General features: G+C 43.9%; 1 protein-coding gene across 4 annotated transcripts; it reads left to right on the top strand.

The window, feature by feature from the left end:
- Positions 1-2,656: 2,656 nt before the first annotated feature.
- On the top strand, positions 2,657-27,179 carry CARHSP1 (calcium regulated heat stable protein 1). Of its 4 annotated transcripts, XM_020972942.2 has the most exons (5): positions 3,461-3,727; positions 8,707-8,819; positions 23,277-23,441; positions 24,650-24,772; positions 25,519-27,179. In XM_020972942.2, the coding sequence occupies exons 3-5, from the start codon at positions 23,284-23,286 to the stop codon at positions 25,679-25,681; spliced, it is 444 nt and encodes a 147-aa protein (XP_020828601.1). In that variant the 5' UTR covers positions 3,461-3,727; positions 8,707-8,819; positions 23,277-23,283; the 3' UTR covers positions 25,682-27,179. The 4 variants fall into 4 exon arrangements, with proteins under 4 accessions (XP_020828600.1, XP_020828601.1, XP_020828598.1 ...); XM_020972941.2 differs by lacking the exons at positions 3,461-3,727; positions 8,707-8,819 and adding an exon at positions 2,657-2,733; XM_020972939.2 differs by lacking the exon at positions 8,707-8,819 and having other exon boundaries at positions 3,464-3,727.
- Positions 27,180-27,694: the final 515 nt, after the last annotated feature.

The raw sequence follows: 27,694 nt of genomic DNA, 5'->3' as shown, positions 1-27,694 counted from the left end.
AGTAGAGAAAAGGAGAGAATGGGGAAAGGGAAAGGGAGGTAGAGTAGGAGAGGTCGGATGAGGGAGCTCACAATGGATTCTTTTCTCAGTCAAGTATAAAGTGAATTCCTCTACTGAGAGAATTCCTGAAATAAAGGGAGCAGGGAAAAGGAAGAAACAGGAGGGAAAAGGAAAGAAGGAGAAAAAACTCAGTGGGGGAGAAAGAAAGAAAAGGGAAGGAAGGCCAAAACAGGGATAATAGACAGGGAGAATCAGTCAATAGGTATTATTTATTAAGAAGTTACTATTTACCAGGAGGAATACTGGAGGTCAAGATGAGAATAAGAATGGGTTTCAGAGAAATGCAAGGATGGGAATGTGTGGTCGGAGATGATAAATGAACTCTTATTTATAAGTATAGGCCCTCATCACTTCCTGCCAGGACTACCTGATAGTTTACTGTTTGGTCTCTCTGCCACAAAAGTCTCTCCCTACTCCAGTCCATCCCCTACTCAGTGTCAAAGTGATTTTCCTAAGCATGGATCTGACCCCGACACACCCTCCCCACCTCAGTCAATAAATTAAAGTGGCTCCCTAACACCTCTAAGATCAAATATAAAATTTTTTGTTTGGTGCTTAAAGCCCTTCATAACTTCTCATATTTTCACCTCCCTCCCCACAGCACTCACTGATCCAATGACATTGAACGTTGCCATATCCATTTCCAGACTCTAGGCATTCTCTCTGGCTCTCTTCCTAGCCTGGAACTTTCTCCCTCCTCATGTGCACCTCCTGGCTTGTTTGGCTTCATTCAAGTCCTATATAAAATCCTCCCCTTCTATAAGAAATCTTTCCTGATCTCCCTTAATGCTAGTGCCTTCCTTCTGTTGATTGTCTTCATTTTATCCTGTATATATAGCTTGTTTGTACATAATTATTTGCTTGTTGTCTCATCTCTTAGACCATGAGGTCCTTGAAAGGTTTTCTTTCTTTGTATCTGAAGTGCTGAACACAGTGCCTGGTACACAGTAGGCACTTAATAAATGTTTATCGACTCACTGACTTTTAGAAGTACTACGTGCCCAAGCAAACCAGTTACAAGTCACAGCAATACTGGCTCTTTCTGTTCTGGAAAGAGGGAAGAGAAATGTGATGGGTGTCAAGCCTTGAAAGGATTAAAACACATCAGTGGTTTTTAAAAATAACACAGAGGAAGCAGGGAGGAAGATTATTCATTCCTCAGCATCTATCTCACTATCTGATCCCTCCTGCATCAGGCCTTTTCTAGCCTTCCTTGCTCCTACCTGCCATTTGTTCGGGCAATATTTTTGCCCTGGGATACCACCTTGTCCTGACTGGTCATTTGATGGTTCTTCTCCTGAGGATTGTGAGGGCAACAAGTGAGGGGTTAGGTTTCCCAACACCCTCTACACAGACAAGGACCTAAGGTCAATTGTGATCTAGATGGTGCTTATTTTGTTCACCCACCTGAGTGCAGCAGCCTGGGACAGGAGAAAGCACTGAGCTGGGCTCCAAAAGACCTGGGGCCTGGTTCTGTCACTAATTGTGTAACCATGGGCAAGGGCAAGGAAGTAAGGGAATAAGCATTTATTGAATGAGTACCTACTATGTGTCAGGTACTGTGCTAAGCGATTTACAAATATTATCTCATTTGATCCTCATACCAACCCTTCGAGGTAGGCACTGTTATCATCCCCATTTTACAGTTGAGGAAACTGAGACAGAGGTTAAGTGACTTGCCCAAGGTATCTCAAGTTGGAGTTGAACTCAGGTCTTCCTGACTCCAGGTCTAGTACTCTCTCCTGTGCCATTTAGCAAGGCATTTCAACCTCTTTGGGCCTCAGTTTCCAGAACAGTAAAGTGTGAGGGATGAACTATATGTTTTAAAAGGTCTCCATTCAGTTCTAATACTTTGGAGCTCCCTCCTTTCCTTCACTGCCTCTTACAGTGGGTAGAAGGTAGACCTTGAAATGAGGAACAGCCAGGTTTAAAATCTGCCTTTATGACACATAGTAGTTGTGTAATCCTAGGTAAGTCACAGAACCTCTCAATGCTCTCATGTCTAGGCAACTCTATGACAATAAGCTGAGGGGGGGAAGGTGCATTGATAGAGAGTTTATGCACTCTAGAATTCCTTATACTAATGAAACCTGAGGTCTAGTTCCTATCTCTTATATACTGCCCCACTGAGAGGAAAATCCCCAGGCGTACTCTTATGTAGAAGACTTCCCATGAGTTGCTTCCCACAGAACAAAATCTAGTTTTGCGCCTCTGTTCTTTCCAGTGGCCCAACCTAAAGTGAATTTACAATTTACAAGGCCACTTCGAAAGGAATGAGGAATGAATCGCTATTGGTAGAATATCAGGTCTCACACGGATGGGGGCCAGGTTTCAGAATTAGGACCTCCCCGGGTCTGTCCCATGAAACCAGCAGGTAACTGCTTGCTCCAAAGACATTTGTTAAGTGACTGCTGTTTTAAAAGCTGGATTCACCTCACCTTTCCAGGCTTATTACACATTACTCCCCTTTGGTATCTACACTGATGAAATGATGATGTGGCAAGGAGTCCTGGGGACCTTAGGCCTGGACAGGATGGGTCAGGACAAACCAGGATCATCAGAGTCCCACAGAGGAGCTTGAAATGCCTTGCCCTTTTCGACTCTCCGGGGATCCAACAGCCAGAATCATTATCAGACTTCTCCATTAAGTCCTCCACTACATGCTACCTCCAGGTGAGGAAATCAAACACTCCCATCGCAATAGGGATTAAGATACATATACACAATCCCTTTTGATTTCCTCTTCTCATCCAGAGGGTAACTGAGCTGCCACTTCCCTAGGATGTCAATAGTACTGGCCGGCTCCGCCCCGCCCCGCCCCACCCCACCCCACCCAACTCTGCCCCAGCTGTTCCCGCTCACTCCGGGTCACTCGTTTTCTGCTCTAACCAGTCCTTAGCTAGCCTTATTCGACTAGCTCAGGGCTCGGGGCGGGGACTGAACTGCCCTAAGTCTGGGCTACTTAATCACGCAATCTCCGGGCACGAATGTCTCACTCTAGACTCTTAGAACCATCCCTGGGCTGCCCAGCGCTCTCCGTCTAGGAGGGGGTGGGAAAGGGCGGATCTCAGAGCCAGGGTCTGCCCTAGCTTCGTTGGTGCACAACAAAGCAACGGCCTGCTTGTTGGTGTCAGAAAGGACTTTGAGATCCCAGAGAGGGAAAAAGAGATTGGTTATTGGGGTGCTGGGATGGGTGGGAACACAAGGACGGTTCTTTCTTGGCGCTGCCAACCGCGCAGGGGTGCAGGGCGGGCACTGTGCTCATCCAGCTGGAACTCTCCGCCTCCTCGCCCCATCCTGTCCCCTACCTCCCCCCACCCCCCAGCAATCTCTGCTCCTCCCTCTCATCCGGTTTTCAAGCCCCTCCCGTCCAGTTCTGGGTACCTCCCGTGGACTGTGCAGGCGGGAGAGAGGTGGGGGGCCAAGCGGGGTGTTACTATCAGGAGTTCAATTTAGAGCCCCACCCTGGGTAGGAGCAGGGTCCAGAGCAAGGAATTACTTGATAGACATAGTTACAGGGAAATAACGCGGCCTCGCCCCCTTGGTAGACCCCGCCCATGTCCCGCCCACTCAGCTTTCCCTCCTCTCGCCCTCCCGCCCCGCCCCCTGACCACCGCTGGCTGTGTCTGTGTGGAGCTGTTTGTGCCTCCGGGAGCCCCAGCCTCAGGTAAAGGGGGTTAGGGGGTCTGATCGTCGGAGGAGTGGTACCTCTCTTCCCAGGGTTGAGACCTTCGGGCTCTCCGGAACATCCTCCGGACTAAGGACTGGGAAGCAGACAGGTTGTGCGGCGTCGGGGTTTCGACTCCAGAGAGGACCCTTCTCCGGGAATCCTTTCCAGCCCCTGTTTGGGGCGGGGCCCCCTCCGTCTTCTCTGGCGGGGCCCGGGTTCTTGGGTTCTGGGAGATTGACGGGTAGGCCCCAAGAGGGTGTTGGTTTGGGCAGAGTTGAGAGCACAAGAGAGTTGAGGGATGAAGAAGAGATAGGGACCCTCTCTTGGGAGTGGGCGGTTTACCTGGGGTCAAAGGAGTCAGTCTGGTCTGTGATGAGGATTTGAGTTTCTTCCTTTCTACTAGTCGTTCTACTCTCTTCTTTCCTAAGCCTTCTTTTCTTCCCTGTTTTCTAGGGGTTTTGGGGGGGCGTGGGGTCAGGAGAAGAGGGCTGTTCGAATTTGTACATGTCTGCCCGCCCCCTGTAGAGGGGCAGAGTATGTGTGTGGTGGTGGGGGGAGAAAATGTTTCACTGTATTTCGCTTCATGTTTGTTTTGGGTTAAACCCTGCACAGGTGGTTTGGGAATTTTGAGCCTAGGCCAAAATGGTGTTTTATTGGCCGTAGGGGTGGAAGGGGATTAACCACTGGAGAATAGATAGGTGGAGAGTTTACTAAAACCATTTCTCCCTCCCTCTTTTGGGCAGGGCCTTGGAAGATCTAGTTAATTACAAGCAGAAAATAGCACCGGTTCAAGCCAGATAGAGATTCAGCAAAACTTCCTCCCTTTCAGAATTGGGAAGCACTGGGGCTTCATTCCTAGGAAGATTGTGGAATTTCCTTGCCTTCTTGAGAACTAGGTAGATTTCATTTCCGTGATCCCCTCACTCACTCTTGCCATGCGTGGAGTGATTCCTGTGCGGGGGGTCAGGGAGGACTTTGAGATTCCGGAGAAGGAAGGAGGGATTCGATTTTGGGTTTGTGTAGATGCTTTCCGAGGAACCAGGCTTCCTTGGATGAGAGCTAGTTAGAACGGCCAGAAGGTCCAGCTGCTCCAGATGTGTAAACACCAGACCAACTGTTGAACTTTCCAGATGGGGTCTCAATATGGCAGAAATTGTGTCTGGTCTGTGTGTGTGAAAAGAGAAAGAAAGAGAAGCGAGTATCTGTGAACATCTGTGAGAGAAGCAGCAGCCAGGTTGGGAATGTGAGTGGGAGGGAGCAGGGAATAGGGGAGAAAGGAGTGTGGGGCCCACAAGAGGGGCTGGGAGATTAGAGACCTGATCAAAGGAATGCTTACAGCCACCCCAGCAGTCTTTTCAGTGGTTCCAAGCCCTGGTTTGGTGATAGTTTGAACTGGATGATTGAAACCGAATTATTTCATTAAAACACACACAGAATGGTCATATTTGATGTGGATGGTGTAGTGGGACCAGTTGGGAGGGGGGGGAGGGGGGAATCAACCAAGCAGTCAGCCATCAGAATCAAAATTTCTACTGAAGAAAGGACTCAAGCAGGGAGCCTACATCCCAAATTTCAGGCTCTTAGGGAGGGATGGACCTATGGTGACTCATTAAATTTCCTAAAGAAACTTCCCTATTCATTCATTAAGTTTCTTTTGAAGTACCGGCTGCATGTGAGGAAGAGATTCCCCTCCTCCCCCCACATGTGTAAGAGGGTAAGAAAGAGTTGTGGGAAGAAGGGGCCAGCTAATTCCCAAGGTTCCCTGTGATTTTGCTGTCCAAAAATATCACCTTCTTCAATGCCCACCATCCTATTTGTTAGCATTTCATTCTTTTGGGTTGACCACTACCCACTTCAGCTTCTTCTCCAGTCACCACTGTGGTAACTAATCACAATCCCCTTATTGTGTGAATGAGTTTATGAGATGGAGGGGAGGCTGTAAATGACATAAAGTCATTAATAAAGGCCCATTATGTGCTAGGGACTTTGCTAGGCACCAGGGATGATACAAAGAAAAAAATGAAATGTTCCCTGCCCACTGGGATGTTATATTCTATGGGTGGAGACATATACATGTATTAGTAAATACAACATTTATATAAGTCAATAGGGAGGGGGGCACTAGCAGCTGGGGGTGTCAGGAGGGGCCTCATGTAGGAGGTGGCATTTGAACTGAACTTTGAAAGAGACTAGGCTCAGGAGTGGGGAACCTGGGGCCTTGAGGTCACATGTGGCCCTCTGACTGAGTCCAAACTTCACAGAACAAATCCCCTTAACCAAAGGATTTGTTCTGTAAAACTTGGGACTCAAAAGGCTGCACCCAAGGACCTAGAAGGCCACATGTGGTCCTGAGGCCAGGCTCCCCACCCCTGGACTAGAGTTCTAGAGGCAGAGGTGATTAGAGAGAGTGTTCTGCTTGGGAGATTAACTACAAAGGCTTGGGGCCCAGAGATAGAATGTCCTCTACTAGGAACTAGTACAGAGTTTGGCTAGACTATAGTCTGAGTGTAAACTGAGTGAAGCAGAGTAATATGTAACAAGCTTACAGAAGTAGGTTGGGGGCAGATTGTGAAGGGCTTCATTGCCAGACAGAGGTGTTGGTATTGGATCTGAGAGGAAATAGGGAGCCAGGGAGGTTCTGGAGCTTTTTGAGCCAGGGAATGACATGGTCAGACTTTGGGAATTTCACTGTGGTAGTGGAGGATGAATTGGAGAGAGGAGAGACCCCCAAGGGCTACTGCAATTAATAGCCCAGGTGATGAACAATTGAACCAGGGTGGTGGCCAACTTTGTCTTCCAAATGGGAACTTAGGTTCTGCTTCCTGTGTGCTTTCTCTGGAACAGGAAAATGCTGCTGGACGGTGCTGGAGGGCCCTGAGGGAGGGCCTGATGACTCCTCCTCTAGCTGTGACCAGCAGTGCCTAGGGCTGGGGATTCAGGAATGTTGGGGAGGAAGGGAGGGGGGATGGGGAGGCCCAGCTAGACCTGAGGAGGGTGCTTGGTTTTTTTCCATTATCAACCCTCTGCCCTAGGATTCCCTTTGCCTAACCATGTTTAGTCAATTTGAGCCCATTTAGAGGTGATTTGGGCAGCTTCCTTCTCCCTGTCAGGGCCCACCTCCTTTTCTGGGAGAGGAGGATACTCCTCCTCTCCTGCTCCCCAGCTCTGGCCCCTGGCTGAGAAAGCTGTGGTCAGAGAGTGATGAAAGTGTAATTTTTCCTCTCCCTTCTTCAGCCCCTTCAGTATTTGTTGGCATTGGCTACATTTTCAGTGCAGCCCACTTCTAGCTTCCCACATCTCCTTTCCCTCCCTCCACTCCCTAGAATCTCAGCTTTCCCTTCCCTTAGAACCAGGAACAGTGGATGAAAAGCTTGAAGAGAGTGATACTTTGTTACTCCATCTTCTCTTTTCCAAAACAGCCCCCTCATTCCTTTCTCCCACTGTTCAGGTGGTTTTCCAAGTGTCTTGCAGAGGGGGGCTTCGTTTGCTCAGAATGTCTTTAGAAAGTATTGGCTTGGTGTTTTCATGAAGGGGCTCATTCCAGTGGAAGTGTGTGTGTGTGTGTGTGTGTGTGTGTGTGTGTCTGTGTCTGTGTCTGTCTGTCTGTCTGTCTGTCTGGGTCTGGGGGCTCTATCAGCTGGAGGTATCAGGAAAGATGTATATAGGAGGAGAGAGGCGGGAAAAGAGAAAAGAGGGGGAAAGGAAGGAAGGAGACAGACAAACATACCATCTTGGCTACATAGAATTCAGTTAATCAACAAACCTTTATTCGGTGCCTATTAGTTGCCAAGTACCAGTGCTGTGAATACAAAGGAACTTGTGAACTGGCATTGCCTTCTGGGAGTTCACATTCTATTGAGGGAGAAAATATGTGCATATATTGTTATATACTATCTGGGGTGCAGAACCTGCTGCCTCAAGGCCACTTGTGGCCCAATAGGTCCTCTGGTGCGGCCCTTTGAATGAATCCAAACTTTACAGAACAAGTACCCTTAATAAAAGGATTTGTTCTGTAAAAATTTGGATTCAGTCAAAAGGCAGCACCTAAGGACCTCGAAGGCCACATGTGGCTTGGAAGCTGCAAGTTTCCCACCCCGATAGTATATGCTGATAGTATGTATATCTATTAACTAGATCTATAGATAGAAAACATCGAGAGGCTGGCACTAGCAGCTTTGGGGGATGGGAGACAGGAAAAGCCTGTTGAAGAAGGGTGTGCATGAGCTGAGCTTTGAAGGACACTACAGATTAGGGATTCTAAGGGGCTGGCAGAGAGAGAGAGCCAGTTCCAGGTATGGGAACAGAAAGTACATAGGCTTGGAGATTGTAGGTGGAATGGCTGCCACATTTTGAGGAAAAGCAAAAAGACTGGTTTGTTTGGACTTTAGGGATTGTGAAAGGGAGTGGGGTTGGGGCCAGGTTGTGAAGGGCTTTAAAAGTCAAACAGGAGTTTATATTTGATCTTAAGAGGTAGTAGCCTGTGTTTATCAAGAAGGGGAGGAACGTGGTCAGACCTGTGCTTTAGTAAACTGTGTGGATTGGAAGTAGGGAGACCATTTAGAAGGCTACTTCAATAGTCCAGTGATGCAGGGAAAAGAGCCCTAAATTGGCCATTAACTGCCATTGCAATCAGGTTCCCAAAGGAGATCATTTAGGCCAGCTGGGAGGCTCAGTGGGTAGATGGAGTGCTGGTCTGGAGTCAGGAAGACCTAAGTTCAAATCCAGCCTCAAGACACTCACTAGCTGTTCAGTCTTGGGAGAGTCACTACACCTCTGTTTGCCTCAGTTTCCTTAGCTGTAAAATGGCTATGATAATAATAACACATCAACTATCTCACAGGGTTGTTGTGAGGATCAAAGGAGACGATATTTGTAATAAAGTACTTAGAACAGTGCATGACACATGTAGGCACTTAAAAAAAATGCATATTCCCTTTCCTTTCCCTTACCTCTATACTCCTATTAATCTTTTCCAGAGGCCCGGTCCTCCTTAGAGGTTTGGAGAAGGACAGAACTGATAGACTGAAGGACATCAAAGGCTGGAGAGGAGAGTTCTTTCTATATAGAGTCATGACGTACAAAAAATAAGGTGGTCATTAGTTTCCTAGATCTCTCCTTTTCCTAGCCTCTACCTTAACATCAAACCAATTAACCTACCTCTAAAGTAGTTTGAATTTGGACATAAAAGAAGGAAACATTTTAGGACCCTAGCTTTCTTCTGACTGTTCACAATACTATTATTTCCCTTCCCTCCTCCACCCTCCCTTCCTTGGCCATTCCTGCCCTCAGTACTTCTAACAGCTGGGTCTTTCTTTTCTGCTTTATAACTGTGCAGCCATCTGCCCAGTCACAGCCTCTCAGTGGCCTAGGCAACTCTCTAAGATTGCAAATTGTAAAATAGTTGCCCAATACCAATGATATCATGGATTGGGATCACTAAAAAAAGCCTAGGCTTACATTTAAGTACATGAGCCTGTGGCCCTGTCCGGGGTAATGGTCTTCCTGCCTCCCTATGAATCACCTTCTTTGTTCCACCTCTGGCTGGTAGCTTGGAGGAGGCAGGGCTGAGGTTTGGGAATGGAGAGAGGAGCCCGTTTTAGCTCCGCTGACCTTTCCCAGGCTATAACCAGGTTTGGGAATTTGCTTTCAGCCTTGGTACCCAGCAGGTCCCTGGGGCCTAGATTATCTTGGCAGTATTCTGGCTTCTTGCCTTCCAACTGCAGACTGTAGAATAGCCCAGTTGTTCATCTTCCCACCCTAGATGTCTGTATTTTCTCTGCTTTTTGGCCTCTAGGGTGGTTTTAATCCAAAACATAACACCCTGGGGCCAGGCCCTACAAGAGCCACTTTCATAGACCTGGTCCTCCAGCCCCCTCCAGTCTGCATCCTGGTGAGTGTGGGAAATCCTGCAGTTTCAGTGTCAAGGTATATGAGATGGCTAGTCCTCTCCAAGCTAAAGACTTGTCTTAAAATGTCAAACAGGAGTTTATATTTGATCTATGGACTCTAGGGCTTATTGAGAAGATAAGTGACAAGGTCGGATCTGCCATTTCACTGTTAGGGAAGTCACTTTGATAGTGTGTGAAGGATTAGAATGGGGCAAGCCTTGAGGCAGGGAGGCCAATTAGGAGGCTACTATAATAGGAGAGCCCTCAGTTCCAGGAAAAAGGAGATACCGAGGGAGTTCTCCAAGACCCCTGAACTGCCATTATAATTGATGTCAAAAGATATCACCCAGGCTTTCTGGTCTGCACTGTAGAAGGGAATCCTTATCCCTCCAATGTTCCTGGCAGAACTGGCATATCAAGTATACCTACTGGTGGGGAACTTCAGGAAAGCCTTCCTGGAGAACACATTTTGAACTCTCCCTACCAGACTGGCCCCATTCGTGCAGAAAGTACTAGGGACGACTGAAGGCTACGTTAGTGCTCCCCCACCCCATCCCACATGTTTGGTCAGGCCAGAGGGTAGGATATTAGGCATCACAACCTTGAGGAGTCTGTGAAGAAATGGTCTAATTTCACCCCTAAGGCAGAAGAATGGACAAGTCCCAAGTCATTATAGAAACCTTGAGACCTGACATTCAGCCTAAGCCCACTTAGAGATTCAGTGGAGAAATCAAAACACTGGCAACCAGGAGACATAAGTTCTACTCATAGGCTCATTAGGATCCGAGATTTAGATACAGAAGGAATCTTAGAGGTCCTCCCAGTTCTGCAGTTAACCAGCTATGTGCCTTTGGATAAGTTACTTAACCTCTGTGTCATAGTTTCTTCATCTTTAAAATGGGATACTCCTACCTCCCCCACCTGACTCATGGTGTTGTCATGAGATTATAATGAGGAAATGCATGCATATATACACTCATGTATATAACATGTATATGTACACACATATATACACATATGTATGTATGTGTATATATGTGTATAATACACATATGTGCAAGCACTTTGAAAAGCATTGATAGTGATATGAATAGAAGGGATTCTGAGACCCAAGTATCTGGAGCTGGGAGGTTATGTGTTGAGGGCAGTCCAGTGAATTTTTCCTAAACCTATGTGAACAAGGTCCTGGGATTGTAAGATTACTGTGTCTGAGTGCAAGTCACTTCCCCTCCCCCTCTCCATTTTTAATTGATTCTTGTTTTTATATAACATACACACATACATACATGCATGCATGCATGCACACATACCCAGAATCCCTACTTGTAACAAAAAACAAAAAAGTTAAGCAAATTTTATATTCAACATGACTGACATCATCTTTGACTTTTTCCACCTGTAGCTACCTCTCCCCTTACCACCATTAGACTATGAGCTCTTTGAGAAGAGAAATTTTTTTTTTTGCCTTTCTTTGTATCTCAGAGCACATGGTAGGCACTTAATAAATGCTTGTTGATGGACTGGTCTCTGGGGCCATGTGTTTGTGTATTCACATTCCAATTAATTAGAGGTTGGCTATTTTTTTTAGCATTGTTTTCATGTATATATTATTGTAGTCATTATGTAGAGGGTGTCCCAAAAGTCTTAGTGCAGCTTTTTTTTAAGCTTAAAACAAAACTTTAAAGTGCACTCAAATTTTTAGGACAAGACTTTTGGGGACACCCTGTATGTGGTATTCCTGATTTTGCTGTCATCATTTTGTAGTCATTCGTACACATTTTCCCATGTTTTTCAGGATTCAATATGCTCATGCATTGTGGTATCCTAATACTCTGATTAAGTCTCTCTTGCTCTCTCCTTGTTCATTGTCTCTCACCGAAGTTCATGTGGTATGTTCTTAGAGCTGAGGTCCAGGCAGCAGGTGCCATTAAGCATAATGTAATTTCTCTGTTTATGTCTTTTTAATCTGTTTATATCTGTTAATAGCTTTCTGGGCATTATCCTCATTTCTCCCTCCCTGATGTCCAACAGAGCACCCTGAGATAATGTGTATAGGAGGAGAAAGCTTCAAATCCAGGGGTCACAGTAAGAAGCCAAACAGGGAGTTGGGCATGTGTTGCTCAAAGACAGACTGAGGCTTGCCTTGCCTTAAGACTCTTAGACTGGGCTTAGAGCCCAGATAGGAAGCTTATGTGGAAAGAGCAGTAGAGATAGGAGACCCTTGGTTTCTTCTACTGACAAGTAAACTTCACCTAGCTAGGTCTCAGGTTCCTGATCAAAAAATAGGGTTAAATACATAAAGTCTCAGCTTTACAAAGTTTTGTGCAAAGTGCTTTGTAAACCTTAAAGTGCCATATAAATGTGAGTTGTTATAATTATTAACTCTTTCATTATCTTGCCCTAAGGCAGAACTCCCTTTGTTAACCTAGACAGATTAAAGCAGTTTTTCAAGAAGATTCAGGCTGACTGCATATTTGCTAATGGTTCCCAAAGGCAGTATGAAATTTAATATGGGTAAAAGTTATTTATTCTCCATTTAAGTTTGAATCCTTTTTTAAAAAGGCATTTTATTGATTGTAATTTTTATTGTGTTGCGCTCAATAAAGGATGTTTTTTAATATTCTTTTCTGAATCTGTTTATGAGCTTTTTATGCCCCTAACACATGGTCAGTTTTTGCAAAGGTGCTATGCACAGCTGAGAAACACGTATATTCCTTTCTGTTCACATTCAGTAATCGCCAGAGATCTATAGTACATAACTTTTAAAGTTCTACTCATGTCCTTGACTTCTTTCTTGTTGATTTTTTGTTTAATTTATCTAGGGTCAGGGAGGGAATACATTGAGACCTTCAACTATTACAGTTTTACTGTTTATTTCTTCCTGTATTTTGATTAACTTTTAATTGAAGAATTTGCATATTCCAGATACTTTGGCTTGCCATTTGGTGCTTATGTATTAAGTATTGATATTATTTCATTGCCTATGGTACTTTTAAGCATAATGTAATTTCTCTGTTTATATATTTTAATCATGTCTGTTTTTACTATTGTTTGAGATAATGATTTCTACACCTGCAATTTTGAGTTCACCTGAAGCATAATAAATTCTGTTCCAGTGTTTCATTTTAAATATATGTGAATATTTGCTTCAGATGTTTCTTACAAACAACATATCATTGGATTCTGCTTTCTAATCCACTCATATCTTCTTGCTTTATGGGTGAATTCATCTCATTCATAGTCACAGTTGTTATTGTTGATTGTATATATTTCCCTTCATCACATCCTCTTCTAATTTTTCCTTTTGTCCCCTTTACAAAGAAGAGTGTGGTAAAAGAAGGAATGTGATCAATACTAGTGAACTGTAATTGAAGAGATCTCTCTTTCTCTCTTTTTTTAAATTGCCTTTTTATCTCTTCCCCTCACTCAGAACTCTGGTCAGTGGTTCTGACATTTTCTTTCTTTTGACAATCCACCATTCAGAATTGGTTTGTTTTGCTTGTGACTATTCCCTCATGGTCTTTACTCTCCTTAAACCTTTCTTCTCCCTTTCCCTGTCCTTACTTATTTTCTTGCTTAATTTAATATGCTACATTAAATTCTGTGTGTGTATGTGTATGCAGTCCTCCTTTGTCCAGTTCGGAGAAGAATGAGGTTCATGTGATAGCCTCCTTTCTCTCCCCCTTCCTCCCTATGTGCTCTTTTTCTTGCACACCCCTATTGTGAGACATCATAAGTTCTACCCCTTTTTCTCTCATTTCTTCTTTAGTGTTATTTCTTTTTCTCTTCTTTTTCTTCCCTTTCAGGACCATCAGAACAGAATGCAATAACTCCCAGCTCCTCTATCTTTCTTATTGAATTCCCTCTGTGTTCAACATTGGAATTTTGAAGGGATACTTATTTCTTCTCCTGTTAGAATATAAGTAATTCACTGTAGTTTTATCCCTTTCTAGTTGATCAGATGCTTGATTCACCAGAGCTCATCCTTACTTTCCTGGTGGGACACTTATTCCAGTACTTAGGGCGTCTGGCTGTCTTTTTATGCAGTTCTGGGATGTATGAAGCAACTTACTGATGTTTCTTTTTGGATTTTGTGATCACTATCCAATCTAGTGCCTTTTTTTTTTATCATTGCTGGAGTATATGTGGGAGAGATGGGTTTCTAGTCTACAGCCTTTCTTGCTACCATCTTAACTAGAAGTCCCCCTAATATAAATCCCACTGCTCATTTCCAGTTTTACCAAGTCTGCCTGTGGAGTACTCTCTCATCAGCCATTGTCCCACAGCAAAGCAGACTTGTTGAGACTAAAGAATATTGGAAAATTTTGCCCCCAGGTTTGGCTTGGTGATGTGGCAATCCTTAGGGCTGAGGGACTCAGTACCTGTTTCTGAAATTGTTGTGTAAGAAGTAGAAGGGCAGGAATGAAGATTGTGAACCTTGTGGAAATGAAGTGGTCTGGTCAGTTCTGGGTTTGGGCAGAGGGCCTAAAGATATGGGATAAAAGTCTAGTGACCCTAGAGACTAGGTTGTAAAGAACTGGGAAGCCTGAGGGGCTATTTTAGGGCTTAAATTACACCTACTGATAACAATTCTGGGAATTTGAGTGGAAAGGTTAAGAGGGGGAGCTGTTTCTGGCCTTGGGAATGAAACATTTAGTGCTTTCTGGGAGGTTCCCTTCCCCCCCTAATCCCTGCAGAATCAGCTCCTGAGGGCCTCTGGACTTTAAACTTTGTTGCTAATTAGAGCAGCAGTAATTATGTGCCCTAGAGGGAAACAGGGATTCCTACCCTGGGGAGTTTCGGGATCACGGAAACTGGGATATAGGCCAGCCCCATTATTTTACAGGTGAGGAAACTGAGTCCCAGAAAGGTGAATTATTTGTCCAAAATGATCTAGTGGAATCAATCATTAAACAGATTTTTTTTCACCATGTTCAAGACAGGATGCTGCTCAGGGACTTATAGGCTAATTTCAGACACAAGACGAATACTTAACAAGGAAAAAATAACCATTGTCACCAGGAAGTGGGTGGTCAGGGCCAAATTACCCAGTACAAGATAGTAAAAGCTATGGTGGTTCAGAGAAGGGATCCTAGGAGCACAGATTTAGAGCTGAAAGGGCCCTTAGAGGTCATCTAGTTTAATACTCTTCATTTTCCAGATGAAGAAACCAAGGGCCCAGAGATCACTGTGGGTTGGAATGGTCAGGACATTCTTCATGGAGGTGAGCCTTGAGCTAGTTCTTGAAGGACAGGTAGGATTCAGATGGTCAAGCTGGGGTGAGGGAAATGTTTGGGAGAGATGGCTTGAGAAAGCTCTTGTTATTCAAAATTGAACTTAAGGTCTCTGACTCTCCCCTTCTCTTGACCCTCAAACTTAAGGTCCCCAAGGTCTCTCTTAAAAGAGAAGGGCCATTCAGAGAAAAGGGGAAGGTGATTGGTGTGTGTCCACAGGTGGGGATATTTTGTTTTAGCCACATGGGACATCTTTCCGAGGTGGTTTAGTAGGAAGAACACTGGAAATAAATGAATGTAATGGAATATTATTGTAGAACAAAAAATGATTAACATGAGGAATTCAGAGAAATGTAAGGCTCATATGAACTGGTGGAGCAGGACATAGGCAGAACCCTATATGCAGTTATTATAGTGTCAATGAAAAGAGCACTTAAAGGAAGCTAAACTCAGTAATTCTGATAAACAAGTCTTGGTCCTAGGGAAGAGATGATGAAATATACTTCCCTGTTCTTGACAAAGAATTGGGAGACTACAAGGGCAAAATGTTGCATCTATTATCAGCTGTAGTCATGGTATTGGCTATTTTTGCTTAAGTGTTTTTTCTTTGTTAGAAGGGAGGGTTAAATTCCAGAGCGTGTGAGGTACCTTGGAGTGGAGAATAACATCCAGAAATGACTGTGATGCAAGAGAGGAGTTAGTTCAAAATACTGACTTTTAAACTTAAGAATTTCTCTAGCTATTTTGAAAGGTTGGATTTAGTTGGGTTGTCTGTATCATTTAAAGAGCTAAAGATGGCCTTTGGGGGATATCAAATTAAAAAGAGGGCTAGCTAATAAAAATTAGAATGTAACCTCCTTGAAGGGAAGGACTGTCTTTTTTTTTTGCTAGTATATGAATTCCTTGTGCTTAACACATATTGCATATTGTAAATGCTTAATAAATGCTTGTTGACTGAAAAAATTAAAAAAAACCTGTGATGCTAAAAAAGAAGAGGCATAAAAATTATTTTTAAAATTAAAAACAAATGTTTAAAAGAGCACTGGACCTAGAGTTAGAAGATCTGGATTGAAGGCATACTTGTTGGCTGTGTGACAATAAGCAAGTCATTCAGTCTTGGTGAAACTCAGTTTGCTGATCTGTAAAGTGTGGGGAATAATGCTGTAAAGCAGTGTTGTCAGATTTAAACAGAAATGATCATATTTTTTTTTTATTTTGTTAAATATTTCCCATTCACGCTTAAATCTGGTTGGGGACTAAGCCGCATGTGTTTGAGATCTCTGTTGTAAAGGATTATTATGAAGAAAGTACTTTGTAAGCCTAAAAGTGCTATATAAATGTGAGTTCTAATTATGCAAGTTCCACTCATCTTTTAAGGCCTAGCTCCATCCACTTCTCCCCATGAAACCTCCTCTGAACATCCTGGCCAGCCCACAGTGTAACACGCTCCCCTGAACCAGTAGAACATTTCCTGTCTATGCCACTCATTTGGCTTTTACCACACAAGACTTTGTGGTATGTTTTGTTTCGTCTTTAGTTTGAATGCTTCATTTGTGTTTATGATCTGGGGCAAGTTACTTCTCTCTGGGCTGTTGATCATCCAGATACTTAATATTCTTTCTGGGGTCTTGTCTGCTACTGCTTAAGAACGTCTAGAAGAGTGTTTTTTCTCCCTCCCACCCAGCCCAAAAAGAAATTACCCAGGAGAAGAAATAGGGAGAACAGAGGCAGGAGAGCCTAATTAGGGAATGATGTGGAAAAAAAAAGCTCAGACCTGAAATTATATCATTTCGGATTCATTCCTTTGGCTTATAAAAGCTTTAAATCCCCCCCCCCAAATGTAAATGTCTTATTTAGTTATCAGTAATAGTTCACATTTATATAGATTAGATTGCTTTTTTCACTATAATCCCAAGAGACAGATAATACAAGTATTTTTAGCTCCATTTTATGAATGATAAAACCGAGTCTCAATTTGAGTGACTTGCCAATAGCCACATAGCTGGTAAGTGGCAAAGGGGAAATGGAAACTCCCGGTTAGAGAAGAAAGATTATTGAGGGAGAAGTCATAGAGTGAACTCTGAGATGGAAGGGAACTCGGGCCATCTAGTTTCAAGCTGTTCTTGGAAAAGAATCTCTCTGGTAACATCTCAGACAAATGTGTAGCTAAGGACACTACCTCCCAAGAGGCCCTGTTCCATTTTCTATAGCTCAAATTATCATTCAGTTGTTTTTTCTAACATTGAGCCAAAGTCTGACGTTGCCATTTATAGATGTCACTGGGTACCAAACAAATCAACTAATCTCTTCTCTTCCATGGGATAGTCAATTAAGTCACCAAGCATTTATTTAAAGCACCTGTTCTGTGTCATCCACTTTGCTAAGTGATGGGCATACATTATTATTATTATTTTTTTTTTTTGTGAGGCAGTTGGGGTTAAGTGATTTGCCCCACGTCACACAGCTAGTGAGTGTTATGTGTCTGAGGCTGGATTTGAACTCGGGTCCTCCTGACTCCATGGCCAGTACTCTATCCACTTTGCCACCTAGCTGCCCTAGTGATGGGCACACAAAGAAAGGCTCCCAGTCCCTGCTCTCAAGAAGCTCACACTCTAATGGGGGAGACAACATGGAAACAATTATGTACAGACAAGATAATATGCAGGATCTTGGACCCCACAGCATATTATCTTGTCTCTACATAATTGTCTGCCTACCTACTAAATATCTATTCTCCCCAAAACCTAGAGTGCATATGAAACTATACCTGGCTTTCTTCTTTTAAGAGGCAGCAAAATATAGTATATAGAGTTTTACCTTTTCTATTTTCACATATTTGAAGCTGCTGGGGGGCACAGTGGATGGAGTGCTGGACTAGGGATGTAGGAGGTGGGTGACCCTGGTCAAGTTACTTAGGCTCTCTCAGCCTTAATTTCCTTAATCTCCTAGTTAATTTTCCTTAATTAAGAATTATAGTACTTACTGTAATCCCAGGGTGCTGTGAGGCTCAAATATGGTAATGTATGTAAAGTCTTTTGCATGTGTAAGTATCACTATAAATTCTGAAACGGACCGGTCTTAGCTTATGACTCCCAACATTTCCATTCCAGGAGCTAGTTCCTAGTAGTTGATGAGAATCAGATCAAGAGTAGTTTTTCTCATTTCTATATCTACCTTTTGATGAATTAATTTATTAATTGAGGCAATTTAAGACTTTACCTTCTCTGAATTTGAAAAAGAAAACATGCAGCTTTAGATAAGCCAGGTGTCTCACATTAAATATGCATCCCTATCCAGAACTTAATTTCCTTATGGGGACATGAGCAGCCTCGAGGGCAGGAACCGTGTTTTTTGTTCTTCTTTGTATCGTTAGCACTTAACACACTGCCAGGTACATAGTAATCCTATAATAAATGCTTGTTGGCTGACTGACCAAACAACATTTCCTTTCTGGAAGCCCCCATTGGAGAGGCTGAAATTCAATTTGGAAGAAACTCTGAACTGGCAATCAGGAGACCTTGACTGAATTCCAGACTCACTTTTAGGAAGGTTGCCTGCTAACATAGAAAAGATACTGCGTTTAGTGTCAGAGGATCTGGCTTGAAATCTTGGCTCTGCCACTTGCTAACCTGTACCTGAACAGAAATCCCTTCTCCATCATACCCAGCAAGTAGACAATCTTGCTTTTGCTTGAAGACCTTCCGAGGATGAGTCTCAGCAGCTCTAGAGGTAGCCCATTTCACTTTCAGATAGCTCTTCTAATTGTTAGGAAATTGCTCCTTGCATCAAGCCTAAATTTGTCTTTTAGCAGCTTCCACCCATTGTCCTCTGGAGCCAAGCAGAACAAGTCTTATCCCTCAAATATGGCTGTCGTCCCCATTAAGTCATCTCTCCTCCAGACTCAATATCCCCATTTCCCTCAGCTGATCTTCATCTCGTATGAACTCGAAGCCCATCACTGTTCTTCTTGCCTTCCTCCAAATCTGATTCAGCCTTATCTGTATCCTTGTGGGCTTAGAATGTGTGAACAAGATATTCCAGATGTGGTCTAACCAAAGCAGAATGAAGAAGAAATGAGCCTGCTTTTCCTGGAAATGATAATTCTGCCAATGCAGAATCTAAGATTTCTTTGGATTTTTTAGGCTGCTGTGTCACACAAGGAGATTTTTATAACTCTTATTGCATGATCACTTATTTTTTTCTAACAAGTTTAAGTCAGTTTACATTTCCACTGGCAGTGTCGTGTTAGCATGCCTGGTTTACCACAGTCTAGCCAACATTGAATTTTGATGACTTTCATCTTTGCCAAATTGATGGAAGTTGGGTGGTATATTTGCATTTCTCAGATGATTAGATATTTTAAACTTTTTTTTTCTCATGGTTGTAGTAAATTCATGTTTCATAGGATCATTGATTTAGAGTTGAAAGGAGGGACCCTGAGGTCTTTAATTTATAGATGAGGAAACTGAAGAGCAGAGGTTAGAACAGGGGTGGGGAACCTTCGGCCTTTAGGTCACCAGTGGCCCTCTGGGTCCTCAAGTGGGGCTCTTTGAATCCAAATAGGTTCCCCATCCATGGGTTAGAATGACTTGCCCAGATTACAAAGGTAGTAATAAGGTAGGTAATAAGTTGCTGTTTCACCCTAAGAAAATCACTTAACTTATCTTTCAGAGCCAAGGTTCCCTCTTAAACCAGTTTTAAACCCAGGTCTTCTCTGTCCCAATCCAGCATTCTTTCCACTGTACCACACTGGTTCTTCATTCTCCCTCTACTTTTCTCTGTGGAGTACTGGATCCCCCATGCCAGTCAGCGTAGATGCTTTATCCCTTGCTGATTTCTTTCCCTTTTTTCCCTCCTTCCATCTCCCTCCTAGAGGTGATTTTATATGGACATAGATCAACAGCTATCAAAGTAAAGGGAGGCTGGTAGGCCACTTCCTCTCCACTCCTCTCCCTTTTTATTCTTCCTTTTCCGGCCGAGTGGGCTGTGGTCTCCAGTGGCTGGGGGCGGGGGGGAGGAGAGGCAGGTGCCCATAGGGGAACAAGGGCCTATATTTTAGGAGGGATTGATGGGAAGGGTAAATACGGAAGGGAGAGACTTGAGAGGAGCTGCTATTTTTTGCCTTTCCTGGTAGGGAGGTAACAACAGTGATAGCTTGCCTGATCGAACTGCCTACCCTAGTGGAGATAAGGCTGTGGGACTCTGGGGAATCACCCCCCTCTCTGGACCCCACCTCCCTGGGTGGCGTTTCCTTCCTGTGAAGTTGAGGCCCTCCTCTTGACTTCCTTGAGTTTACTGGTCTGAGCACTGGGGTCACCAAAGGCTATTCTGTATCCAGAGAGGCAACCTGAGAGAGTAGAGATGGAATGGTGAGGCAGGAGAACTGGATCTTAATTCTGCTGTTAACTCACAGGGGGACCTTGGACAAGTCACTTTGACCTTTTGGGCCTCAGTTTCCTCAAGTGTAAAATGAGGCGCTATGCCCAGATGGTCCCTAAGGTTCCTTTCAGCTACAGAAGCCTGTGTATCTCTGGGGAGGGCAGAAGCGGTCTGGGAGAAGCAACAAAACCCATCATTTGAGTGCTTTTAGCACCAAGTATTTCTTCCCTTGGGTGGGTGGGGCAGGTTAAGTGCTGGCTAAGGCTGCCCAGATAATAGCAGCTTTTGTTTTTTTGGGTTTTGTAAAATCACCCCTTCTGTGGCAAAATAATGGGAGGGTGTTTTTTTTTAATCATTAGGAAAATCTATTTAATGACCACTTAAGTCACTTAATCTCAAAGGGCTGCATAAGGACATCTGTAAAATGAGAGTGTTGTGCTAGAGGACTTCTATGTTCTTTTTAAAAAAAATTCGTTAAGTTTTGAAAATTTGTATTTGTATTTTTTTTTTATTGGTCAGGCAATGGGGTTAAGTGACTTGCCCTGGGTCATACAGCTGGTAAGTATTACGTGTCTGAGGCCAGATTTGAACTCAGGTCCTCCTGAATCCAGGGCCAGTGCTCTATCCACTGTGCCATCTAGCTGCCCCTGTATGTGTTTTTTAATCAAGCATTTATTTTCTTTTCCTCTTATCCCTCCCCTCCCCTTTGAAAGGAAATAAGACAAATAAAAACCTTTGTAACAAATGTGCATAATCAAGCAAAACAAATTCCCACATTGTTGGTGTCCAAAAATGTTAAGTTTCATTCTGTGTCCTGTGTCCAACTCCTCTCTGTCAGGAAGTGGATAGATTGCACAGACCATCAATTCTAGGTCATTCCCGGAATCAACTCATGATACTAAGTAGATGAGAAAGGTACAAAGTACCAGGATATGAACAGCCTGAAGGTAAAGTGAGTCCTTAACAGCTCTGGGGATAATAGGGAAAGGAAGAGGTGGCATTTGAGGTGGGATGGCTTTAGGATTTCAGTGAGGGAGATTGTGGAGAGGGCACTTTGAGGATAGGCAAAGTACTTGAACAGAGGTACAGATGTGGGATAGTACTAGATATGCTTACAGAACTGTTGGACTGGTTTGGGGCGAGCCTGGAGTATTTGTAGGAATTTATTTGTGTGTAGGAATTGTAGTATTTGTACATAATATAAACTCCTTGAGGGCAGGGAATATTTTTGCCTTTTTTTGTATCTTCATCGCTTAGCACATTGCTTAGCACATAGTAAGGACTTAATAAATGTTTGTTAATTGATTGAATTGTAGAAAGCCTTGAAGGACTGGTTAAGGAATTTTGGACTTTTGCTGGGAGCCATTACTATTAATGGTAGTGGTAATAACAACAGATAACGTCTATATTGTATGTGCATATACACATAGTAAGATATATACATGTGTATATATTCGAACACACATGTGTGCGTGTGTGTGTGGAGAGAGAGAGAAAGAGAGAGCAAGCACTGTGTAGTGCAGCAGATAGAGCACTGGGCCTGGAGTCAGGAAGATCTGAGTTCAAATCCAGCCTCAGATACTTACTAGCTGTGTGACCCTGGGACGGTCACTTAACCCTGTTTGCCTCAGTTTCCTCATCTGTAAAATGAGCTGGAGCAAACCACTCTGGTATCTTTGCCAAGAAAACCCCAGATGGGGTCACAAAGAATCAGAAAAGATTGAACGACAGACAACAATAGTATAACACCATGCATACATGTACAGATATACACCCACAGACATTTAGTACTTAATGTTTTCAAAGTGTTTTCCTTTGCATGCTATCCCTCTGAGGCAGGTTGTATAAGAGATAACAGCCTTCATTTTTACAAATGAGGGAACTATGACTCTAAGAGGTTAGTTAAGTGATTTTCCTAGGCTCACACAGCGAGAAAGCCCCAAAGCAAGAAATCGGAGCTGTGACTGAGCAGAATTACTGTGGCAGAGTGGAGGATGAATCGGGGAAGGAAAGAACAGAGACAGACGAGTTAGGCCATTGCAGCAGCCTAGGACCTGAGAGGTATCAGTGAAAGGAGAAAGGAAGGTGACAGATGTGTGAAAGAGATTATATTGGATGTCTGATAGGGTGGGGCAACCGAAACCATTTGGACCGAGGGTTGAATGGCAGCACCTGAGTCAACCATGACTCCCTCTGCAGTTTCGAGGACAGCCTGGGTGACTGGCAGAATGATGATGCCGTCAGCAGAAACAGGGAAGGCAGGATGGGAAAGAGGATGAGAAGCAGGCATGGGATGTGCCCGCCTTCTCTGGGGGTTGTCCCCAAAGCATCAGAACTCATTGTTCCTACCTCCCTCAGCACTTTACACACCCGTTCTCTTGCCATTGTTTTCCCCTGAATCCCTGCCTCTCTCACTGCCTCTGCTAGACTGTGAACTCAGGATCACAGTGTCAGAATTTAGAAGAAACCCCAGAGGCGGCCTAGACTCTAACCCATCTCTGAGCCAAGATCTCTCATCTACATCATATCCAGCAATTGGTAATTCAGCTTTTGTCTCTGGAGGGCAGAATCTGTTGTATGTGATTTTTGTCCCAAGTGTTTGTTGAAAGACTGACCAAGTACTTTGGTCTCAGGGTGGCCAACTCAAGGCTGAACTACCATACCGTAATGTGTTATGGCTTCCAGGGCAAATTTTCATCTTAACTCAAAGGATGAATCTCTTAAGGGCAGAATTGCATGAGTTTATGGCAGAATTTTATGGGTTGATGTTGGGGAAGAGAGAGAGACAGAGAGAGAGTATGTATGTGTGTGTGTGTGTGTGTGTGTGTGTGTGTGTGTGTGTGTATGTGTGTGTTGTGTGTAGGGAAGGGTGACTTTTTGCCTCTTAAATGACATGTAAATTAATGTAAATCTGGTTTTGCTTACTTTACACAAGGCATGGATGATTCTGTGCTCAACTCCATCTCTGCTGTATATTATAGTTGTTTGTACTGGGGATCTGTCAATAGGGTCCAGAATCTCAGAAATCTCCATTTCTCCTCTCAGGTAAATTATGTCAGCACAGCCTCCCCAGCCACCTAAGCCCCCCACCCATCCAGCCTCTCTCCGTCTACCTGATGGTCCTCGGGAACGGGACCGTTCACCATCTCCTATGAGAGGGTACCTCATCCCCAGCCCCTTGCCAACCCGGCGGACCCGGACCTTTTCAGCGTGAGTACCCAGAAAAAGAGGAGGGGAGTAAAGGCTGGAGACCCTTCCTGTGGAAAAGGCCAAGTAGCTGAGGGCCCCAAAATGACCAACCTAATGTGCTACCCTGTGTCGCTTCTCGGTGAGGTGTGATTTAAAAAAAGGGTATTAATAATTCATCATGCAACTCAGTTCTAGCCCTGGCTCCAGGGCTGACTTTACCAAGTCAGTTCAACATCTCTTTGGATCTCTGACTTCCTCAACTGTAAAATGGTGATAAAAATGCCTACCTTGCTTACCTCATAGAGCAGATATCAAATGTTTGCTGCACAAACATAAAGGATAATTCTTGTTAAAGCCCAGTGTTTTGCTGTGCTTTGTAAGCCTGGATTAGCCAGGAGGCAGCAGTGGTTTGGGGATATAGTGTGTGAGTGTGTGATCATAAGATCACAGAATGTCAATGCTGGAAAAGAACTTCATTATGTTTTTTTAAAATTTGTTTTTTTCTATTTAATTTTTTTCACAAGCTTTTATTTTCTCTTTCCTATCTCCCCTCATCAAACAATTAAAAAAAGAAAAAAGAAAATGAAAGCCCTAATAACATATCCTAGTCAGTCAAAACAAAACTAAAACCCCACATTGGCAGTGTCCAAAATTGTATGTCTGCTTGTGCATCTAGAGGCCATCACCTTTGATCTGTGGTCCTTTGGAGTGTCATTTGTCACTGCATTGGTCAGAGTTCTAAAATTGTATCGAGTTGTTTTTCTTGATAATGTTGTTTTTGTAGAATGACCTAATTCTACTCCCTTCACTCTGCATTGGTTCTCAGTTTTCCAGATTGTCTCTGAAACTGTCCATTTGGAAGAGAACTTTCATAATCGCATTTTGTAGATCAAGCTTTACCCTGAGATGAATTCACTTGCCCAAGGTCACACAAGATCAGAACCAGGACTAGAAACTAGCTCTTCTCACCTCACCAGAAGTTGTCAGCTGTGCTTTTCAACATTTTGCCCCTGCTTTCTAAGCACATGACCCCCTGGAACTGGGTGGGTGGGTCCAGTTATGTAATGAGTGCACAAAGTTTATGATTTCACTGTCTCCAGAGAAAACACAGGCCCTGGGGTTAGTATGCTCTGGTGAGAGAATGCCGAAGTTACTTTGCTCCCTCTCTCTTCTTCTTGAGTCTGGGCCTGGGGTGAATCACTCATATCATTCTCTCTCCCCTCATTCAGGACTGTGCGGGCATCTGAAGGACCTGTCTACAAGGGGATCTGTAAATGCTTTTGCCGTTCTAAGGGGCACGGTTTCATTACACCAGCTGACGGTGGCCCAGATATCTTCCTTCATATCTCTGAGTAAGTGGCCAGGAGGTAGATACAACATGTGGGCAGCCAAGTGTTGGGGAGTGAGGGGGGGGATGGGTAGGGGAAAAGGAGGGAGGGAAGGGGAGAGAGAACGAGAAAGAGAGAGCATGCACTCGAGAGAGCAGTTTTCATATTGTCTCAATGGGTCTTGCCCTGGATCAGGGATTTCATAGGCTAAACCCGTGTGGCAAATGTCATGTGCTGTGTGGATATGTGTGCCGGTGGCCCACATAGAGATGTATTTTCTTAAGAGTAGTTATAAAGAGGGTTTCTGGGGGGGTGGAGGAGGGGGAAGGGAGTTTGAGAGAAGGGGAAAGGAGGAGTGGGGTGGAGAGGTGAGTGTGTATGCATGCAAGTGCCCATGCATGCACACTTGAGGGAATGAAATTTTTGCAAGGCCCCCACAAGCCAATGGAAGGGAGGGCATTCCCAGGAATGCCTCTCCTACTTCCCCCCCTTGTCTCTGTAAATCAGGGCTCACATGTATATATCTGAGATGTGGCATCCATAGACCACACTATAAATCAGTCTTACTGTATTAGTCATAGTGCATAATTGTCTGGTCCCTAGGATGGGCAGAAGGCTTGGATCCTGTCCCTTGTTCTGATGGGCCTTTTCAGACCCGGCTTCCCTGTTATGAGACTGAGTTGGGAAAGCCTTCTGTGGTATATTGGGACACATTCCATGTCTGACCATTGAATTTTTTTCCTTCCTCCTACCCCCCCACTTCCTGACAGTGTTGAAGGAGAATACGTGCCTATGGAAGGAGATGAAGTCACCTACAAGATGTGTTCAATTCCACCAAAGAATGAGAAGCACCAGGCTGTGGAAGTTGTTATCACTCACCTGGCACCAGGCACCAAACATGAGACCTGGTCGGGACATGTCATCAGTTCCTAGGCAGCCTCCTGGTACCCCTCCTTCCTCTCTTCTCCCCAGCTTGGCTGTCTTGAAGGACACTGTTCCGGGAGGGGAGGTGGGGCAAGTTTTGGGGCCAGACAGATGAGTTATGAGTAAATTTCGGCCAAAGGGTGGGAAGGGAGTGGAACTCAAGGGTCAAATTGTTAGATGTGATTTATCTCCTGAAGAAAGGACTGGAGGGCCAGGGGCAAGAGAACAGGGGTGAGGGGAAATGGCTTGATTCCTTACCACCTGAAATGTATTAATTTTTTTAAAAAGAGGAGGCTCAGTAGCTGAGTGGAGGATTAAACTTTGAGCCCAGAGAGATGTAGAAAGGGCAACTTGGGATGTGATATTTTTCCTAACATTTTGGCTGGGCAGCTGTTAGCCCCAGCCTCCACATAGACTGATGCTTCCCCCTGTACCTGTGTATGCTGGTACTTTATCCACCAAGTTAGACCTCTGGGACAGAGGACCAGTAAGAACCATGATAGGCAGTTTGGATTTTCTTCCCTGATGTCCCAATCCTGTAATGACTCAGCTTGTCACCTCTTAGTGTCCTTTGCTTAGATGTAGCCTCTGCCTTAGCCTTCAACCAGAATTACTGATTAATTAGAATGGGGCTGACCTGAGGATGATGGAGACTTGGAAGAAGCAGTTGAGTTTGGGGAATGAATCTGGATTCTTAGGAATGTTTCAGTGCCTTTCTCAAAGAGCATAATTCTCTGGGTGGGGAAGCAGGAGGGCCCAGCCAGTGGCCAGAGAAGAGGGATTGATGGAGATCGGGTGGCCCAGCCCTTATGTGAATCCCAGGATCCCATCTGGATGCTCATATCCGGTTTTAGCTGTGCTGAGCGTGAGACAGAATCCCTCATTCTCCTGCAGAGCTTTAAAACAAGTATGAGGACTTCTCCACTCCTAGCAAGGCCTGTGGCCTTTCATGCTGACATGTCAAGTTTGCATCCACATCAGTGGTTTGGGCGTCGCGTGCTCTGTTCGAACCATTATACTGTGAAAGGTGGAGCAATGGGGGCTCCTGTTTAGAAAACAAAACCATCTCTGAAGGTTTGTGCTGAAACACTAGCTGACTAAGGGGTAGTAGCTTGCTTTCTGACAACCTGGTTAAAGTGAACATTTTAAACACATTTTGAATGGTGTCTTATTTTAAATGTGATATGGTAAATGTTTAGTAATTTTTTTTAGCGACTAAGGTTTCTGCCTTAAACCAGATGCAACTGCATGTGTGCGCTTGTCTTTGCTACAAGATTGCAAGTATTGTAAATATATATACATTTTTTTAGGCAAATGAGGCTTTTGGATTTTCTTTGTAATTGGTTTTCTGCATTTTCAGTGGTTGCTATTTAAAAGGAAAAATGTATGCTATATTCTGAACTTTGTGGTTTCTAGAAAATGATAAAAATCATTTTAAATAATGCTTATTTGCAGATGATTTAAACTGAAGTTCAAGAATTAAACGCTTATTAACTTTTGTTGAAAATGGCTGAAGTTTCTTAACTTTTGTCATTGTTTCTCATTTATTCTGTAAGAATCACCCTATTTGAAAGGGGTTGAATGCTAGAAACACTGTGATAAAAAAGACTATAGTCATAGGAATAGAAATTTAGAGCTGGAAGGAACCTCAGACATCATCTAGCCCCTTGAAACAGAAGCTCACTGACTTAGAAAACCATAAATTAACATTATCTAGCTTGTGTTATATTTTTATTTGATTAAACATTTCCCAGTTACATTTTAATCTGGATCAGCCCCACTCAAGTTTTTCAGGCTGATATTTTGACACTTCTGATCTGGTTCTATCCCTTCCTCAGTGATAGATGGGGGAAGCTATGGCCCAGAGAGGGTAAGTAACTCAGGTCCTTGAGTCTACATCCAGCATTCTCTCTACTGTACCAGGCAAAGGGTTTGTCATCAGCAGACATTTATCAGTGCAACTAGATTATAGGACATACTAGAGCAAGACAAATTGTGTGTCTGGTAGCTAGACTGGCTATG

This window comes from Phascolarctos cinereus, unplaced genomic scaffold (assembly GCF_003287225.1).
Source record: "Phascolarctos cinereus isolate Bilbo 61053 unplaced genomic scaffold, phaCin_HiC Scaffold_4;HRSCAF=312, whole genome shotgun sequence".
In the NCBI taxonomy this organism is placed as follows: Eukaryota; Metazoa; Chordata; class Mammalia; order Diprotodontia; family Phascolarctidae; genus Phascolarctos; species Phascolarctos cinereus.
Note: the sequence above shows the minus strand (reverse complement) of the source record. Positions and strands in the feature narration are given on the sequence as shown.

Coding starts and splice junctions, on each gene's coding strand:
- CARHSP1 (XM_020972941.2), top strand. CDS start 23,284: ATGTCAGCACAGCCTCCCCAGCCACCTAAGCCCCCCACCCATCCAGCC. Junction 23,442..24,649: donor CGGACCCGGACCTTTTCAGC/GTGAGTACCCAG, acceptor CCCCTCATTCAG/GACTGTGCGGGCATCTGAAG. Junction 24,773..25,518: donor ATCTTCCTTCATATCTCTGA/GTAAGTGGCCAG, acceptor ACTTCCTGACAG/TGTTGAAGGAGAATACGTGC.